Source organism: Balaenoptera musculus, chromosome 2 (genome assembly GCF_009873245.2).
Source record: "Balaenoptera musculus isolate JJ_BM4_2016_0621 chromosome 2, mBalMus1.pri.v3, whole genome shotgun sequence".
NCBI classification, from domain to species: Eukaryota; Metazoa; Chordata; class Mammalia; order Artiodactyla; family Balaenopteridae; genus Balaenoptera; species Balaenoptera musculus.
The window spans coordinates 130,172,846-130,194,259 of NC_045786.1; the positions used below are offsets into that span (position 1 = coordinate 130,172,846).

At 36.8% G+C, this 21,414-nt stretch overlaps 1 protein-coding gene across 1 annotated transcript in view; it reads right to left on the bottom strand.

Annotated features, from left to right (window-relative positions):
• Positions 1-2,132: 2,132 nt before the first annotated feature.
• The window catches only part of WDHD1 (WD repeat and HMG-box DNA binding protein 1), a 62,301-nt gene continuing 43,019 nt past the window's right edge, over positions 2,133-21,414 (bottom strand). Inside the window, exons 17-26 of the mRNA XM_036840117.1 lie at positions 15,793-15,907; positions 14,797-14,928; positions 12,111-12,334; positions 11,908-12,026; positions 11,661-11,717; positions 9,074-9,117; positions 8,471-8,641; positions 7,713-7,843; positions 5,855-5,993; positions 2,133-2,957 (exon numbers count right to left, since the gene is read on the bottom strand). Of these exons, the coding sequence (XP_036696012.1) occupies positions 2,757-2,957; positions 5,855-5,993; positions 7,713-7,843; positions 8,471-8,641; positions 9,074-9,117; positions 11,661-11,717; positions 11,908-12,026; positions 12,111-12,334; positions 14,797-14,928; positions 15,793-15,907 (1,333 nt within the window). The 3' untranslated portion in view covers positions 2,133-2,756. The remainder of the gene's footprint in view (positions 2,958-5,854; positions 5,994-7,712; positions 7,844-8,470; positions 8,642-9,073; positions 9,118-11,660; positions 11,718-11,907; positions 12,027-12,110; positions 12,335-14,796; positions 14,929-15,792; positions 15,908-21,414) is intronic.

Here is a 21,414-nt window from a genome sequence, read left to right on the forward strand (position 1 = left end):
AAAAAACAAACAAAAACCACATATACAGAAAAAAGCCTAATGACATACACAAAAATCTTAACAGTGGTTATCTCTGGATATTAGGATTAGGGATGATGTTCTTCCTCACGCTTTCCTGTATTAAAAAGTATATACTTCTAATAATTAAATACAATTCAATATTCTTTTTTAAAAAAATATTTTATTTGTTTATTTATTTTTGGCTGCATTGGGTCTTCATCGTTGGGTCTTTGTTGCTGCATGCAGGCTTTCTCTAGCTGTGGCGAGCGGGGGCTACTCTTTGATGCGGTGCACGGGCTTCTCATTGCAGTGGCTTCTCTTGCTGTGGAGCACTGGCTCTAGGTGCACAGGCTTCAGTAGCTGTAGCACGTGGGCTCAGTAGTTGTGGCTCACGGGCTCTAGAGTGCAGGCTCAGTAGTTGTGGTGCAAGGGCTTAGCTGCTCCACAGCATGTGGGATCTTCCCAGACCAGGGCTCGAACCTGTGCCCCCTTCATTGGCAGGCGGATTCTTAACCACTAAACCACCAGGGAAGTCCCAATTCAACATTCTTGATTGATCCTAGATTTGGGGGGAAAAAGGCTAAAAAGGGCACTTCGGGGGAAATTTTTTTATTAAATATATATTTATTTATTTATTTGGCTGCGCCAGGTTTTAGTTGCAGCATGTGAACTCCTAGTTGCAGCATGTGAGATCCAGTTCCCCAACCAGGGATTGAACTCAGGACCCCTGCATTGGGAGCATGCAGTCTTGCCCACTGGACCACCAGGGAAGTCCCAAAGATTTTTTTTTCTTAAAAGAAGTTTAATATTATATAGAAAAGGAATAAGTATGATATTACTTGGTTTCAAAGTTCTGATTTGTAAGTTAAACCAGGTCCATACAAAAACCTTCCTTCAACCAAACAAAAGTAGATTAAAAAAACCTTTTGCAGGGACTTCCCTGGTGGTCCAGTGGTTAAGACTCCACACTTCCACTCCAGGGGGTACGGGTTCGATCCCTGGTCCGGGAACTAAGATCCTGCACGCCCCATGGCGAGGCCAAAGGAAGAAAAGAAAGAAAAAACCTTTTGCAAATCCTTGGTGTTATCAGGTTCCTATGGATCTGAAATATAACACTCAAGGATTATATCCTTAAGTATTATACACTGTGGTAATAAGTAAGTTGAGGAAGTAAAAACAAAATACATGTCAATAAACATGCTTTCCAAAGTAATATAAATAAACTTTTACTTCAGGATCTTGAAATCAAAATTAATTCATACATAATTAATTCAGAATCAAACCTAATGACAAAGCAAGATGAACCAGCCAACAGCATAGTAACCATAGCTGATATGTATATAAAACATTACTATGTGCCAGGTAAGTGCTTTTACCTCATTTAATTCTCATAACAACCCTCTAAAGTAGTTACTATTAACATACCCATTTTACAGATGAGTGGACAAAGGCTAGAACTTGCCCAAGGTTACTTAGCTGGTAGTACTGCAGTGGTCCTTTGAGCCCAGGTAGTCTGGCTTTGAAATCTGTGCTCCTAACCTCTATGCTACAATGTTTCTCAATACCAGCTACTAACTAAACAATCAGAAATGTATTCCTTCCCAACCTTAATCATCATGAGACAAGGAATATCCTTTGGCTCCTACACATCTAAATTTTCAACATATTTTGTTCCTTCCAACCTATAAAACTACCCTTGATTTTGAGCCACCTGATTTTACTACTATCCCCCTACCCCAACCCCACCCCTTGTACTTTGCCCTCATTAAGTGGCTGCATTTGTATTAAGTTCTGCTTAGAATACTAACCAAAAAATGTATGAACTACTTAATTAAATCTTGTTTGTTCAAAATAAAAGAGGAGTTAAACACTTCCCATTACTCTTCAACCACTCTCTTATCGAGGCTTCAAAGACTTGCTCAGAAAAGTACTGCTGATGCTGATAACCAGAGTAGCTTACCAGGAACACATTATGCGCTGGGCTGCAATGCTATCAAAACAGTATCTTCAATTCTCTTCTGTGTGTATACTGTGTAATAGGATGGGGGGTGGTAGAAATTACGGTAATCAATATACAATATATTTTCTAGAAACACTTCCATTTCGTGGAAATACAATGTGAAGGCCATATCAAGCTAAATATGGAAATGTGAAAGTTTTATTTAAAAAAAAAAAAAAGGCTACACAAATAATTAAAAGTAATATATGAAGAAACTGCCAAAACAAACAAAAGGTCTCATCTACAAAATTATTTACATGTTTAGGGCCCATATTAAAAAAAATACATGGTCCCCTGGGGCCAGTATAGACATAGAGAGCAGTCTATGGTAACACACTTGGGAAGAGGACTTCTGTAGTACTTCCCAGTACATGACATGAACCAAACAAGGAAAACCCTACAAGGTACTTCAATGCTCAGAGGTTTTAAGACCTTGGCTTTGATGATTTTGAAGGTAAGAAACAACATCAAATCAGCTTCCAATAGGACATGACAGTGGCCTCCAGTCAGTGACCATGACCACAATGCTTCTGAATGGCCCTCCATTTGGGGACAAAGCAATCTGAAGACATGATAGTTTTTACAGATGCCCTGCTACCTACACCGATATAATTACTACATTATCTTATAAAGACAAACAGCAGTCTTTAAACTCTTTTAAAAATATATAAAGAGTTTCCTAAAGATTTTTTAAAAGGTCTAGATTCATCAAAGATGAGTAAAAAATCCATTACTTTCCTAAGTTCACTTCCTTACTCTATTCCTGATTAAATGCAAAAGCTGACAGTTTCTGATTTGTAGAAAGATCTAAAGGTTTTTGCTTTTTAGGCAAATTCAGATTCTCCTTCGTTCTTTCTTTCTGGTTTTCAGTTTCGTGACTATCCTCGACCACACGTTTTCGTTTCTTTTCTTCAGCTCCATCACTTGCAGTTCCTCCTTTGGCCTTGGCAGCCCATGCCTTTATAAAAATATTGCAGGAGAAAAGTTTTTAGGCACTAACAAAGAAATAGGAAGGACATGATTTTGTTACTTTTGCAGGCAACATTCCTTTATGTAAAGCAGCATAATTAGCACTTGAATTGTTAAACTAATCATTAAGGGTTCTCGTTTTTTTTTTTAAACAAATCTCTTATTACTTAATTGCAGGGCACCTTAAAAAATTTACATTCTACCTCTATAACATTTCAATCTAAACTCTGCTTGTATTTAACCATATTAAGTGCAAAACACTATAACTGCAGGTACTTTTTTAAAAAGAAAACCTTTTATTTTAAGATTATTATAGATTTCCATGCAGTTGTAGGAAATAATACAGAAAGCCACCATGTTCCCTTTACTCAGCTTCCCTCAATGGTGGCATCTTGCAAAACTGTAGTGCGCTATTACAACTAGGATATTGACATTGATAAAATCCCCTTTTTTATTTCTACTTGTTTGTGTGTGTGTGTGTATAATTCTATTGTAGGCTGTGTATTTACCACCGCATTCAGGATACAGAACAGTAGTTCCATAGCATGAGGATCCTACATGTTGCCCCACCCCACTCCTCTCCCAGGCCCTAACCCCTGGCAATCAGTTCTCTGTTCTTCATCCCCATCACTTTGTCATATCACGAATGTTATACACAGTATACGCTCTTTTGGGATTGGTTTCTACTCACTAAGCAAGAACCTAACAAGCTTCACTCATTTCATTTACCTCTTAAACCTCTTTTAATCTATAACAATTCCTCTTCCTCCTACTTTATTTTCCTTCCTAGTCATTATTGTTGAAAAGGGACCATCTGACCTGTAGTATTTTTCACATTAACAGACTGGATTTAAGAAATGTTTAAGGTTTACACTAAAAATATTGATTACATTTTTAAGTATTCAAAAACACAATCACAACTTTTGCCAAGTCTCTTCCTCTTTTCCTAATATGGTCTTATTCACTCAGATGTCATTTTATCTAATTCTTTACGATTTTTATCCTTTTATAAATACTTATAAAAAATGAGAAATACAAAGATGCTAATGAGATTCTAAAGGAGGCTAGAGGTGGTAAGACCAGTTTCTAGCTTCCTCATTTTGCAATACTTTTATTTGTAAAAACCAGCTTATCAAGGTAAGTAACTATGTCACAAGGTGCCCATGCTGCACGCAGCCATTCCTAGGGAAGGGAAGTCTGAGATTTATTGATACGACACACACAATCCTTCCCCTTGCAAAAGAAAGCTGCTCTTAGCCTTCTTTCACATGGCAGAAACTGACATGAGGAGCAATAGGTACAAGCCACCTGTCCTAAATTTCACATGAAAGGCTAGAATAGAACATCAGATTTTTCCCCCCAAAGCAGTATTCTCATTTAGTATTCAATGTGGAAGTAAATAGCATTTTAAGAAATTCTGCTTACAAGGACTTCAGAGTAGTAGTCCAAAAATGTGAATTAATTTCATTTTTACTTATTAATCTTTTTTGCTTTTGATAAGTAATGCACTTTTTCTTGGGGTATTCCCCTAACTTACAATATGCAGAAACTTATACGGATGTAAGCAGTACATCTGCCAAAAAATTAACCATCAGCACTAAATAATAATTATTATATATCCACAGGTTCAAAGCTGACATTTTGCTTGTTGTACTTCCTCTCCACCAAGAGTTTATCAGAATGTATTCAATTTCTAAAAACAGAAAAAGGCACTTTCTTTAAGAATTTTTAAAACCTGGGAATTCACTAAAGTCCCCATCTCAGTACAATTATCCTTACAAATGGGACCTAATGAAACTTAAAAGCTTTTGTACAGCAAAGGAAACTATAAACAAGATAAAAAGACAATCCTCAGAATGGGAGAAAATATTTGCAAATGAATCAACGGACAATCAAAGGATTAATCTCCAAAATATATAAACAGTTCATGCAACTCAATATCAAAAAAAAAAAAACAACCCAATCAAAAAATGGGCAAGACCTAAATAGACATTTCTCCAAAGAAGACATACAGGGGCCAAGAGGCACGTGAAAAGCTGCTCAACATCACTAATTATTAGAGAACTGCAAATCAAAACTACAATGAGGTATCACCTCACACAGGTTAGAATGGGCATCATCAGAAAATCTACAAACAATAAATGCTGGAGAGGGTGTGGAGAAAAGGGAACCCTCTTGCACTGTTGGTGGGGATGTAAACTGATACAGCCACTATGGAGAACAGTATGCAGGTTCCTTAAAAAATTAAAAATAGAATTACCATATGACCCAGCAATCCCACTACTGGGCATATACCCAGAGAAAACCATAATTCAAAAAGACACATGCACCTCAATGTTCACTGCAGCACTATTTACAATAGCCAGGTCATGGAAGCAACCTAAATGTCCATCAACAGAGGAATGGATAAAGAAGATGTGGTACTTATATACAACAGAATATTACTCAACCATAAAAACGAATGAAATTGGGCCATTTATAGAGACGTGGATGGACCTATAGATTGTCATACAGAGTGAAGTAAGTCAGAAAGAGAAGAACAAATATCGTATATTAACGCATATATGTGGAACCTGGAAAAATGGTACAGATGAACTGGTGTGCAAGGCAGAAACAGAGACACAGATGTAGAGAACAAACGTATGGACAGCAAGGGGGGAAAGCGAGGGCGGGGGGATGAATTGGGAGATTGGGATTGATATATATACACTAATATGTATAAAATAGATAACTAATAAGAATCTGCTGTATAGCACAGGGAACTCCACTGTACAGTAGAAACTAACAGAACATTGTAAAACAACTATACCCCAATTAAAAAAAACAAAAAAAAAACCCCTGGGAATTCACTCAAGTCTCAATCTCAGTACAATTAACCTTACTTACCTTCCTTTCTTCAGTTGACAATACTCTAAATCGAACCATTCCTTCTTTTATTATGTCTGCTTCATCTGAAAAGTCAGGATTGTCAGACAAAATATTACATCTGTTTTCTTCCAGCCACATCTGGAACCCGGTCTTTGGCCTAAAATAGCAGTTATGTAAAAAAATTTTATAATTAAGACACAGTCTTAAAGTGCTTCATGATTTTTCAGGTTAGTGATTAACCATTAGCATACCTATATATAAAGTAAAAGAGACACAGTTAATTACACTTGTTAATATTCATAATTACATATTACTTAAAACTGCCTAGAGACTGCAGGAATAATGAGCTGAAAAAATCCTTTATAAGATCAATTCAAAGGGATTACTCACATTTGTATCTTCCAAGTGCAGCAAAACTCTGAACTTTCAACTCTTTTATGAATGTTGACAGGCTCAAGGTCTCCAATCCTACTTAGCCCCTCTAGCCCAATATAACCCTTCCATGTATCTTTGGTAGCCTTTCTCCATTTCCCAAACCAGCTATTTGAAATCGTCACAACTTCTCTCAAGCTCCTCACCCCTGCCCTCACAGCTGACCTGGGAGTGTGGGTCCTTTCTTGTACCATTATTATGTAAAGCATGAACAGAGCATACTTGTCAGTTTTATTAGATTTCAGTTCTGACACAAACTGTCTTTAGGTCACAAGTGAAGATTTAATGCAAACATTTAATATTTACTGAACACTTTTTTTCTGTATAGCCTGTTGATAGTATAAAAAATGGAATCTTCTTAAATAAAAATTTCAGTGTTTAATATCTAAATTAAATTCAGAACAAAAGAGGAAAAATAAAAACCACAGCTATCCCTTCAAATTAAATTGGTTAACATGAGATATTGGTTAAATGAGATACATAACACTAAAAATGAAATGGTGACTTTTGCAATTTAGCTGATGTATTTTAAATAAATCTAGCATACAAGAGATCAAGAAATCTGGTAACACTGAGTTGGCGGACAAACAGGATATGGACAAATAGGAACTCTCATATTGCTGGGGGTGTACAAAATAATACAACATCCATGCAGAACAATTTTGCAGTATCTATCGAAATTACAATTGTACATTAGCTTGAACCATACAGGAATCCATCTTACAGCTATAGGTATATAATATTCATATAGTTATTCACTGTACTACTATTTGTACTAGCAAAAGACCAGCAACTACCTTTTGTCCACCAGTAGAGAACTAAATAAATTATGGTATAGCCATTCAATGGAAGTAAAAAGATTAAAGAAACTCTTCATGTAGTAATAAGAAATCATCTGCAAAAGCTATTAAATGAAAAAAATAAGGCACAGAACAATGAGTATACTACCATTTCTGTAAAACTAAAAAAAATAGATAAATCTAAGTGTACATGCATAGGATAATTCCAGAAGGCTATATAAGAAATTTGTGCAGTGACTATTTGTGGAGGGGAAACTGGGTGGACAGGGAAAAGATTTACTCTTCATCACACATCTTTTTCTATCTTTTGACTGTGTTTCTCCCATGTAACTATACTAACGATTTAAAAACAAACAAATGAAAAAATGAACTAATTATAAAATATAGTGTCCCAGCAAAACGTATCCACAATTTAAAACATGTATGCAGTTTATCAAAGCATACTTTAATAAGTAATATAAATAGACATTAATCAATATTTGTGGCTTCCCTAAAGTTACAAGTGTTCAGAATGCCTACTACCTGTGCCAATGTAGTATTTACATGAATGAATAATAGGGCCACATAATTTTGTATTGCTACTTCTGTATGCCTTTTATTGGAATACTACATCTTGAGAACACTAAATTTCTCTATGTACTGACCTTTGATTTTCAGTGTTTTGAGGACACACAGCTGAGGTTTCAGATGATGGATTTTTAGGATTTTCTTCTTTTACTTCCTCAGTCCTATCAGCTTGGGAAGTTCTTTTCTGGAAAAAGGATGCTGCAGATGCCTGTAAAAACAAACATAATGAATACCGCAACAAAATCTAGTATGATTTTATATGTTACAAGCAAATTTTGAAAAATGTGGAGAAATATTTATAATTATTTAGAATTCTTACACCAACATGTGAAGTCCCGAGAGGTTCTCTGTTGAAAATAAACATGTATAAACACACACACAAAACCCAAAAAAACTGCACCTCAAATTTCATGTATTCTAGATGAATAAAATTATATGAAATGGAAAATACAAACGGCAGGTCTATTTTACTGATGACAAATCTGTGATAAAATACCAAAACTGGGACAAAATCTGGGAGGCAAAATCAGAATACAGAACAAGGAAGGATTAGGTCCAGGTACTAAACCAGCTGTCATTAAATAGGGACATGCATCAGAACCACTTGGAAAATGAAAAAAAATACAGATAGATGCATGAGTCCCTGTCCTGGGTCTACATATTTTTAAAAAGTGATTCTGATGCAAAACCAGAATTGAGAACCATTGCCCTCACTAGACAATCACTTATAAACAACTGGAGCCTCGTGTCTCATACCTGAAAGAGTGAATAGAACTAAAGTAAGACAAACAGACTATGAGTTGTGTACTGCAGATGGGGGCAGGTGAAATCATACCTGCTTAGACTTTGGTTTTGGAACCAGAGGCTTTATAACTGGAGACTTTTCATAATTTGTAGCTCGATTAAGTGCAGTAGATTTCTTGGATGATTTGTTCATATTGTCTAAAATATTAGTTGAACGTACTGAATTCACTGAAATGGATGGCTCTTTGGAATTGCCTGATACCTAAAAAGCAAACTAATATTAGCATTTAATGTTTAAAGAAGAAAAAAAAAATGCCAAGAGATTTATTTTTCCTTTAAATTTCTGTTAAGTTTGTACTGTAGTCTCACCTTCGGAATTGAATATATTTGGTATAATCCAAATTAAGACTTATGCGCATATTCCCAAATACCACATCCCCAAGTTTTGAAAACCTTCAAAACTGTAGGTTCTCAGAAGATAAGTAGAAAATGTAACTCTTGGTCCAAGCAGGAACTAGTGCTGCTTTCATCTTTGTTTATTTTAAAATATTTACTTATTTAAATATTTTAAAATTTAATCTGTTGTAGTCTTTAATGCCTCTTAAGTCTGGGGAGGGTCATCTGGTAGTTTGGAAATATTTCTCTGTATGGAAATGTATTTAAATAATAGAAAACATCGCTGGAAAGAGTTTACCTTGAAGGGGTTTATTCGTCCTTGGTTGCTAGAGGTAGCTGCACCTTTCATAAGAAAGAAACCCTCACTTAATAGTGGTAAAACTCAGAAGACTTATGACTTCTATAAGAAGAATGGAATATTTTAATCTGTATTATATGAAAATAATGTACTTTGCAACTTTAAAACTATTAATAACTATATATGACCTCCTTCCTATTTCTAAGTCAAAATAAAAGCTATTAGATGATGGGAACTATCCCAATTTGCCACTATGAAATATACAGATACAATATGTAGAGATCCATTCTTTTCTCCTGTTACCAGGGAAGAATGGTGCCTTATTTTAGCTAGTTAATAATTCCTCTACGAATGCTCTAGATCCCACCCACTCCTGCTTTTCAAGAAACTTGTGCTATCAATGGCTACATGTGTCATCTTTGACTTTTCCTTCTTTATTGGCTCAAGTTTTCCAACTTAAAGAAACAAACAAAAACCAAACACGCTCTCTGCCACATCCCCTTCTCGCCCCCCACATAATTTTCTCTCACCTCCCCTAAGCAGCCAAATTTCTCAAGAGTTGTCTACATAGCTATTCCCATTTCCTCACTATCCATATGTTCCTCCATCCAATACATGGCTTCCAGCCCTACTACCCTGCAGAATCTGCTCTTGCTAAGAACTCAGTAAACTCTATGCGGCCAAAACTGGTGGATCTTTTCCAGCCATCACCTTGTTTGACCTCTCATCAGCACTCCACACAGCGGAGTGTTCCTTTCTTCTTGATACTATCTCCCCTTTGACTTCTGAGATACTGCATTCCCTGGCTTACCTCCTTCCTCATTTTCTTTTGATGGTTCGTCCTCCTCCTCCTCCTCCTCTCTATGCCTAACCTCATTTTCTCCTCACTTGGATCCTCCCCCAGTGCTCACTCACCCATACCCATGGTTTAAACTGCTATACTTATGTCAACAATGTTCACTTTATATCTCCATCCCAGAGATACTACTTTCCTGAGCTCCTGACCCAAACAGCCAATAGTAATTCATCGTCCTCCTATCTAAACCTACGTTTCCCTAGTGTTTCCTGACTCGGTAAATGGCACCATCATTCACTCAAGCACTCAAGCCAGAAACTGACAGTTATTCTTCACACCCTGAACTTCCATACTCTCTATATCATCTTCAGAAACACCTCTTCAATTCCTCCCATTCTTTCTACCATCAATCACCACCACCCCAGTCTATTCAATCTCACTTGGGACTACCTCAGAAGTCTCCTTATATGCAGTCCTCCTCTTCACAGTGTGCCATACTCTGCCCCTGATTAAAACCTACAACAGCCTCCCAGCAACCTCAGAATAAAGATCAAAATCCTACCATGGCCTACATGGATCTGCACAGTTTGGCTCCAAAACCATTCAGCACCCCTTTCTCTTTGCTCTCTGTGCTCTTCAGGCCTCTCTTACAGTCTTCACACATGCTGTTCCTTAAGCCCACATGCTTTTCTTCTGCTCCCACCCACCTTTGCCTGGCTGACTCATTCATCCTTTAGATCTCTGCTTTAAACATTCCACGTGGCGGCTTCCCTGGTGGCGCAGTGGTTAAGAATCCGCCTGCCAATGCAGGGGACACGGGTTCGAGCCCTGGTCTGGGAAGATCCCACATGCTGCAGAGCAACTAAGCCCCTGCGCCACAACTACTAAGCCCGCGTGCCACATCTACTGAAGCCCGCGGGCCTAGAGCCCGTGCTCCGCAACAAGAGAAGCCACTGCAATGAGAAGCCCGCGCACTGCAACAAAGAGCAGCCCCCGCTCGCCGCAACTAGAGAAAGCCCGCGCACAGCAACAAAGACCCAACACAGCCAAAAATATATTTTAAAAATAAATAAACATTCCATGAGGCCTTCCTTGGGGTCCCAAACCATCCCCCACCACTGACTAGATTACAGCCACCTGTTACATGCTTTTTTTTTTTTTAATTTATTTATTTATTTTTGGCTGTGTTGGGGCTTCGTTTCTGCGCGAGGGCTTTCTCTAGTTGTGGCAAGCAGGGGCCACTCTTCATCGCGGCGTGCGGGCCTCTCACTATCGCGGCCTCTCTTGTTGCAGAGCACAGGCTCCAGACGCGCAGGCTCAGTAGTTGTGGCTCACGGGCCTAGTTGCTCCGCGGCATGTGGGATCTTCCCAGACCAGGGCTCGAACCCGTGTCCCCTGCATTAGCAGGCAGATTCTCAACCCCTGCGCCGCCAGGGAAGCCCCTACATGCTCTTTTAATAATCTGTACACATGTAAAAGTATATTAAAATCAAACTTATATATATATATATATATATATACTTTTAAAAGCCAGCTGGTACTATAAGGTTTATGCAGGGATCAAACATGCATGTCTACTTGACCGCTGTAGCCCCCCACCCCAGGCAAATACTAGACACAAAATAGGCATTTAATAAGTATTTGTTAAATGACCACTGTTTCACAAACATTTCTGATTAAAAACAACAACAACAAAACAGGCCCTGAAGAGTAAGGTGTATTTGAGTAGATGTATCACTGTAAAACCTACTTCAAAATTTTCTTGATATTACAAAATCAAAATTTTCTTACCTGACTTAATAGCTGGCATATCAGAGGAATTTACACTTTTGAAAAATGGGTTTTCTCCTACAAAATAATTAAGATAAAACAATACAGTGTAACTGGGAAGATAAAGTCATCTTCTGTAATCAACAATCAGACAGGAAAGATGTCTTGAAAAAGTATGGGTATTCAATTTCCCTCAGCCAAGTAAAAGGGGAGAAGTCACACACATGACACATCTCATCTTTAAACTGCCTTAAAAATGTTATCTTACCATGTTTGTGTATTTCTGGTTTTTCTTCTATATCATCAGCTTCTCCAGTATCCCCTGAATCTTCTTCAACTTGATTTCTGAGCCTTGGCTGACTCCACTCTGTAGGAGTATTACTGTAACTAAAAGACAATGATATTATTCAATAAAGAGCTATAAAAAGACCAAGTCAACATTCAGGATGGTAAAACTCAAACATTTCTTACCCAGCATTCAACTTTTTTCTGAAATCCTCTTCTTCTTCTTCCTCTTCTTCAGCTTGGGTGGCTGCCGATTCTGCTGCTTTCTCTACAGCCAGTTCACTAAGTCTCTGGGCCAGTATTAATCTCCGAGAACGAGAAGCATATTTAATGGCTAAATTCACAGCATTTTGAGTCATTAGATCAGCAAGTTCCACACAACGAAATTCCCTCTCCAGTTTACAAGAAAGCTAAAGGAAAAAAAGGGGGAAAAAAGTCAAATTATGTTGAGTAAAACTTTTTAAAAATTAAAGAATGATATTACTAGTAGAACTGAGAAAAGTTTTCTAGATACTGTATCCCTGATTCTAAGAGGCACATTTTTACACATTTTAACATCTCTCTCTGAAGTTGAGAAGTGTCTTACAATTGATGGTGAGTCAGTTTAATTGGCAGCATTTCTTTCTGTCTTAGTGACTTAAATAAGTAAAATAATGGTGCATTTTACAATCAACAATGAAATATGACATATCATTTCAAGTTATTGGTTGCAAGGAGAGTAAGAGATTTATTTAAAAATTCAAAAATGGTCCTCCTAAATTTGTTTTCCTGCCCATTCCACCACCTGCACTCACAAAACAGGGTAGCAAATTGAAAGAAAGAATAAATTGTAAATGATTTGTTATTACTTTGCCTAGAATTGGCACACAAATGCTACTAAGTGAATGTGGGTAGGCAAATAGATTCATCCATTAGCTTTTTAAGTATGACTGTCCATGATCTCTAACTACCAGAAACAGTTATACAACTTCCAAATTAGCAAACAACCTCCTTTTTCTTGCTCTATTTTTTATACTTACAATATAAAATGAAAAACATTCATTTATCATGACTTTTTCTTTTGGTATGAATTTTGACGACTCAAAGTGAGGCAACTGAAGTACAATGTGAGGAAAACTAATACTTCGAAGACTACTAAAGGTCTCATAATTCATACAAGTATTACTTTGTTACTTAGACATGTCAAGTCTGACTCATCAGCACAGATGCTTTAGATATTTACCTGCATGTCCTTCTCAAGTTTTCCAGAATCACTTATCTGTAAGCAGTACTTCTCAATCAGGGTGGTACTCTGCCTCAGAGGGCATTTGGAAATGAAAGTAGTATGGTTTTCCCAGTAATTAGGTGGAACTATGGGCATCTGCCTGGGGGCAGGAATGCTAAAGAACTAACAGGGCGCTACTAGCACCCTGCTGAGGAACACTTCACCCCAGTGGAAAAGCTCCTCTAAGGCTAAATGTTAAATAAATCAAACATGTTTCCTTACATATGTTGTAGGAAATAAAAAGGTTACTAGTTCATGTTGGTGTACAAATGGGACTTTGTGAATGGAACAAAACTTACTCTATAGTAAACTAATTAAATTTCTTTAACACTAAATGCAAGGCAGTGTTGCATAGAGGTGACAGTAGTCAATATCACCTTTTGGAGACAAGTTACAATAAGCTCTGTGGTCTCAGATATCACTTTTCCCTCAGGAGTTTTTTTCCTCAACTTTAAAATGAAAAGTCTGGGCCATTTACTCTCTTAGGAAATACTGAGGTGCACTATGTATCAGACACTACATCAGTGCCTGGCATACAGTAGTGAACAGGACATGGTCACTGCCCTCAAGGTGTTTACAGTCTAGTGCAAGAAGAGCACAGAAGAAATTACATTATACTCCTCCTCATAAGCCAACCTGGAATGAGGACACAAACTTATAAATCTTATGTTTCAAAAAGTTCTTTTGTCTCTAAAGATAAATGTACTTAAATATCCAGGGGACCAAACCTGGTCACTGGGTACAGACAAACTTTTACCTAAGAGGATAACAAAAGGCAGGCATATCTAAAACCCTGATCAAAGTTCTTAAGACTGCTCAGCCTGCAGACCTAAAAGTCTACACTCAAACTTTATTTGCTGCACATGATAAGAGAGGAGCTAGAGCCAGTTCTCAAACTTTATTAATAAGCATCTGAATCACCTACAGGGCCTATTAAAACACAGACCAGTCGGCAAAAACAAAAAAGGGAGGTAGCACCAGAAGAGTTTATTTCCTCCTATGATCTTTGATACAAGGCAATGTCTTAAATATTTTAACTGCAACGTGAACTGGGAAACTGAACTTTTAAGGGAGAAAAACACCACCAGATACAACTTAAGAATTCTAGGTTGTGGAACCTGGTGCTAATTCACATACCATTAAGAAATATATGTATAACTGATTCACTTTGTTATAAAGCAGAAACTAACACACCATTGTAAAGCAATTATACTCCAAAAAAAAAAAAATTATCAGACAGAACTAGTAAAAGATCACTCTGAAGAATATGCCCCTGGAATACTTCCCCTACGTTTGGGTCATTCCAGGAACAATAGCAGGTACTAAACTGTATGGGTAAAAGTCAAAGGTACAATAAAGAGATGTTTCCTATACATAGGGGCTCTTGGGTACAAAAATTAAATTTCAATAATTGTAATAAAAAATGGGAATGATTAACAACCTCTAAGTGGAATTTTTATCCTATATAAGTAGAATTTAATATTCAGTTCACATCAGCACAGTATGATGTTAAAGACCAATTGATTAAAAAAAATAATAATAAATAAATAAATTCAACCTAGGGAAAAGCAATTAACTTTTCTTCCCCACTATACTTATTTTACTCACCGCAAGCATTTTCATTAAAAGTTCCTGTTGTTCTTTTATTGCTTGAATTTTAGTGCTCTCTTCATATTCATAACCATTTTTAGCTAAATAATCAAGGTGGTTGTGAAACGTAACTGAACGCCAGTACTGTTCCTGCAAAAGTGGAAAAACTGCTTAGAGCCAACTATCAGCTGAATACCACGCAAGTGTTAAACATTTATCATACGATACCAGTTTCTGAATAAAATATTTTCTGAAATATTCCTTTCTACAGCTTATTTTACAATTCTAATGTGATATTATGCCTTGACTTAATCTTCTATCCTTAAAAAAAAGAGGGAAATACAGTGACCCTTGAACAATGTAGCAGGTAGAGGCGCCTACCCTCTGTGTAGTTGAAAATCTGCATATAATTTATAGTCAGCCCTCCATATATATGCGGTTCCTCCATATCTGAGGTTCGGCATCCTCAGATTCAACCAATCTTGCATGGTGCAGTACTGTAGTATTTACTACTGAAAAAAACCCATGTATCAATGGACCCACACAGTTCAAACCCATGTTCTTCAAGGGTCAACTGTATATAGCATTTTAAAGTTTCCTAGCTATCATAGCTGATGCTCAGAGAACTTGGTAAACTAGATTTTTATAAGCTGATTTGTTTCTTGTTTAGAATAACTAACTGCAAGATAGCGAATGACTTTTGATGACACAGGGCTAGGAGTAAGGTGAGGCAAGCCTGGCGCCTAAGGGAACAAAATTCATGGAGGCACGTCCTCTTAGGCACTTGTCCAAGCCCGAGAGTGAGCGCCTTACCCTAGTGAGGCCCTGACAGTCACACCCATTTACCTCTTAGACAAAGTCCCTGGAAGCAGCCCTCTTCCCTCACAGCTACTGCTATTTCTTTAATTATAAAGTAATGAATACTCAACACTGGTCATCAGAATAATTTTAAATGTCTGTGTCACAGGCAGGGTATTATCAAACTCAGAGTGTCAAGGTAAGATTTGTGCATACCTCCATTTGTCCTTTCTCTGTGGCAGTCTGACAGTAAGGAAGCTTAAAGGATAATACAGCTACAGCAGGGCGTGGAAGGGTGGGAGGAAATCGAGAACCTTTGCAAGGAATACACCTGTCAGGAAAGAAACAGTCTCACCATAAAAACTTTCTAAAATATCATAAAAACTGCTACATTATAAATTTTCCAAAAGTTAGTAACTTGGAATATTATTCCAATAGCTGGCTTAATAATATACAAAAGATTCCTCTTTTAAAAAAGTACTTTAGGCCTGATTAAGTATCAAAATTATCCCTCCACGTACTTCAAGAACTTCAAAAATCCCTCCTCACATCAGCTTTATTAAATTAACAATCACTAAAAGTGAAATCAGCTCTTTTCAGATTTTCCTTAGCAAAATGCCCACTTTCAAAATACAGAAATTGTGCCATAAACACTTGTTATGGGATCCATGTTATAAAACAGACCGCCCTAAGATAAAATGCTGATAAAGCATATTCACTTTCATTCATCAGTTGGAAATACTTGGTACTGTTGGTAGAAAGTGTCATATAAGAGAAAAAGAGGGTGAAATGTCCAATAAGTGTTTATTATTAGATATTGGTGAGAGTGAAGCAGAAAATCCATTATCATTATAAAAAGGTTATACTGTATATCTGCTCTGCTAAATGAAGGGTTGCCTTATGTGGTAATAGTTCAGTTGGCAAGGACTTTTCTGACTAGAATATGTAAGGCACTCATATATGCCCATCAGGATGAGTACCAATGCAATTTATGAATTAAAAAGCATTCATCAGAGTGATTTATATACGCAGAATACTCTTTTAATGTATATACTCCAAATTATTTATAAGAAAAACATAATTGCACACTCTAAGTACTATAGACAAATTTTCTAATTTTTATAAAGTCATTTAAAAAACACAGACCCTTGTTCAATACTTCCTAACAGCCATCCGGTAATACAGCCTTTTCATCACGGCTTTAAGTTATGACTTTCTTGAAGGAAAATACTAAGTAGAAATTAGGCCCTTAGGTTTAAAATTTTTTTCATAAATATCTTCTAATATTATCAAATGTCCACTAGAATAGTTAAAAAATAAATAAGTGGCATTACCCAGGAATATTACATAGGCTCCCTTTCTAGTAAGATTTAAATACTCTTTCCTTCTTTTTGTGAAAATTTAATAAAAACAAACATGTTTTTAGAGTTCCAATATTTTTTAACATAAATCCTCATTTCTTTCTACCTCCTCCCCTTTTATGATTTCACATAAATCAGTGGTTTTCACCACATAGTATGAGGTGGCAATGTAAATACTCAGCGTTTGAAAAACCTCTTGTAGCAATTCTGTTATGCACCTATTCACAAAACCATTTTAGTCATGCAAAACGGAAGACAGAACATGTGCATTCAGAAAGGACGAGTGCAATTACATACACATATATGTACATTAACAAAACTAGGAGGAACATTGGGAGTAATCTTAATTGCCTTAACATTCTTTTTTCTATAAAGTGACTTACACTCTCCTGTTTAAAAACACTTTACAACTCTAATACTTTATTTAGTCATAGTAAGCGATTATCATAAAGAAAAATTGATAAGGATTTTACTAGTAGCTTTTTTAAAGCCACATTTACATCAAAGCAGAGCACCAATTCACATTTCTTATCCTTTTCTTAGCTTTAAAGACTTGAAGTAAAAAGACCTTTTCTCTGTTAGGTATCTCTTTCATGGAAGAGGAGGAAAAAACAAACTCATTTGACTGCTAATTTGATGGGTTTTGCCTACAGTGAATGAGTTTCCTGGAAACTGTGGCTAAACCATTTGGAGGATAAAATGTGAAAAAATAAACCACAGTTTACTAAGGAGACAAAATTACTTCAATTCCTTTCCAAACAAATCACAAAATTTGTTCTCTTATATTAAAGAGTTGAAAAATATCAAACTGGAGAAAACTGGGGCCAATGTCCAGATTAAGTTTCTAAGAGTTAGTGAGTTTTGCTTGTCTTCTGTGTTGCATGGGACTCTTTTAGTGTTCGATGGGATTTAACTCTTTTAGAGCACTGACTCAGGAGTAGATAATGATTTTACCAGCCAACTCTTCAAGGCTGCTGGCCCAATTTAACTTCATGTAGCATAGGACATGTAGTCACTACTTTTAGCAAATGCTTGTTAAATGAACATAACTTGCAAAAAAAAGTTTGTTTTCAAGTGCATTAAATAACTCTTAAGAGTTTTTAAAAACCAAAGAGAATGCCTGATATGATATGAAGTGCCTGCATAAAATATCGTTAAATAAATAAGTTCCAATATCAAAAAGTAAAGCAGAATAAGGTAAAAAAACAAAAACAAAACTAAACTAAACTAAAGAGAAAAGGAACGCTGATGTTTGTAGAAAGCAAATTAGATTGTGGCATGAAAATTAGTAAACTCTCAGTTATGTATTAACCAGTGGTGACAATAAAAAAAATCTTCAGAGGAAACCATAAAGACAGTTTCTGCTAAACTGAAGTTCATTTCAAACAGAGGTAGGAAATCAGATACGCTACACGGCAGTAATTAAGGGCAGGTGTTTTGTACTGATTCAAATGAATCTTTTAAAAATTATTTTTAACAAAATGTATTTCCTCACCAAAAAGAAAGCATAAATACTGCTGAATCTAGGTTAGAAAATGTATTTTAAATGGAAAGATTATAGAAACATAATCATTAACCACGAAATACAAGGCTAAATGCCTTAAAGTAGTGACAGTAAGAAAACTACTGTTGTTATTAACAACTGACATTCAATGAACACTCACTAAGGGCCAGGCACTGTTCTAAGCACTCCTACATCACTTCATCTTCACATTAGTTCTTTGAGATGGGTACTAGCTTCATCCTGGTTTTAGAAATGAGGAAACAGAGGCACAGAGAGTCTAAATGTCATGGCCAGGGCTACACAGTGAGCATTTCAGCCAGGATACTGCAGCAGGCTCCAGCACTGGACCATTATGAAATGCTGCCTTTCCAGAGGAGCAAGTGGTTTGCTATCTTTACCACGAACACTGAGAGCAAACGGAAGCGTTAAGAGATTTAAATAAATATAAGAATGAATTTCTTGATAGCAAGGATAATTAAGTCTCATTAAACACAGCAGCAGGCTACTAAAGATGGTTGTACAGTTTTCTTCCCTGGGCTTTCACGGACCTCTCTATCAACAGGAAGGAAATTAATCATCCTCTACATGTGTCTAAATGTAAGGAAAGCTAGTATGAGAAGTGCAGTAGGCCATACTGAGAAATGTAGCTTCCAATCTTTGAAAAACATTCTTATTCAAGTTGATTCTTCCAGAATAAAGCCAGGAAAAAATGAAAAACATCCTGATCAATTTATCACGGTATATACAAGTACATATATTTTTCAGCATTATCTTCTCAGTGTATCAAATGTCAGCCGTATGAGATTCCCCTCAGTAATTCAATTATTCCCCTAGAATAAGCCAGTCCTTAAGGGATAAGTTTATTCTTTCAATCTATTTATCAACTCAACTGCCACTGTTCCTGTATTTCAACAGAGAAAATATAGGAACTTTTTTGCTACTAACTAGCTGTGTGATCCCAAGTTACTTAATCTTTTTGGGCCTCAGTTTTCTCACCTGTAAAAATTGGGGAAAAGGACCAGGAGTAAAGACAGAGCACAGGAACTAGACCAAAAGAAACTGGTGGTTCTCACTTTTTTTATCCCTGTAGGGCTGCTGAGCTTTGCAAAGTGACTATGCATTCACACAGGCACCATGAACTGTCTACAGCATGAATAAAAGAGCTTCCACTTTATGTACAAGAATTTTCACATGCATGTATATGATGTAACTTACAATACAAATTTATGTTCAAATATAATCTTTAGGTCTATAGAAACTTTCTGCTATTATGGATTTTCTCTATCAACTGATACTCACTGTACAAGCCGCTATCATTTGTAGGTCATGAAATGCTTTGACATTTAAAAGGACTCTTATGCTTAAAAATGTCAGGAGCCACTGGCCTACACAATTTCTAAAATCCTTCCAAGTCTAAAAACTGTAATTTAGAGTCCATTATTTTTTTTTATCCCATGTTGAATTTTTTTTTTAATTAATTTATTTATTTATTTTTGGCTGCGTTGGGTCTTCGTTACTGCACGCGGGCTTTCTCTAGTTGTGGTGACTGGGGGCTACTCTTTGTTGTGGTGTACGGGCTTCCCATTGCGGTGGCTTCTCCGGCTGCGGAGCACGGGCTCTAGGCGTGCAGGCTTCAGTAGTTGTGGCTCACGGGCTTCAGAGCACAGGCTCAGTAGTTGTGGCGCACAGGCTTAGTTGCTCCGTGGCATGTGGGATCTTCCCGGACCAGGGCTTGAACCCATGTCCCCTGCACTGGCAGGCGTATTCTTAACCACTGAGCCACCAGGGAAGCCCTCCCATGTTGAATTTAAGTTAAATGTTACCAGCTGTAATTATCATGTCTTTTAATGAGAGTTAAAACTCTTCACAGATCTTAACTATAAAAGCAAGTAAGAAAAAAAAGCCAGCTGTACAAATTATTAGAGGGTGTAAAAATTGAACTTGATAAAATAGTTTTAATATTAAATGAAAAACCAAAATTATTCATTACAAATGAATAACTTCACATACTTCCTTAAGATAATGATATTAACAAACAAAATGAATCATCTTACTTGAATAAACATTAGATGGAGTAGTAAAAATCCTTCTAGGTTCAAAACTAAACCTCTGATTAAGATAAAATATGAATTCTTTCATTCAAGTTACTAAAAACTTGATTCCTGGAAACAGACATGTAAAAAAAAAAAATCCCTGAGAACAACCTACACTCTAAGAACTGTTAGAAACAGTTAACTAGGGACTTCGCCGGCGGCGCAGTGGTTAAGAATCCGCCTGCCAATGCAGGGGACATGGGTTTGAGCCCTGGTCCGGGAAGATCCCACATGCTGCAGAGCAACTAAGCCCATGCACCACAACTACTGAGCCTGCGCTCTAGAGCCCGCGAGCGACAACTACTGAAGCCCGCGTGCCTAGAGTCTGTGCTCCGCAACAAGACAAGCCACCACAATGAGAAGCCCATGCACTGCAACGAAGAGTAGCCCCCGCTCACCGCAACTAGAGAAAGCCCACGTGCAGCAACAGAGACCCAACGCAGCCAAAAATTAATTAATTAGAATTTTTTAAAAGTTTAATAAATTCCTTCTGATACTAAATATGTCAATAATGGACTATCTGGAGACTTTGAAAACACAACATACAGAAATTATAACCAGCAATTCCTCTATGATTTTCTACTAAGTTCAATTTCACATTAAGAAGACTATGTCTTCTCAAACATCCACACTGCCAACCAATGCCTTCAAAAATACCCTCTATCTTGCTTCAAAATCTGCCACCAAAACAGAAGGCATCAGACAGGAATTCCTGTCACCTTTCATCCACTAAATCTATCTGCATTTGCACCTATCTTCTTCCTTCTCATTACATCCGATAAAATATCTTTAAAAAAATCATGTATATATACATCTTCTTTATCCATTCAGCTGTCGATGGACACTTAGGTTGCTTCCATAACTTGACAACTGTAAATAA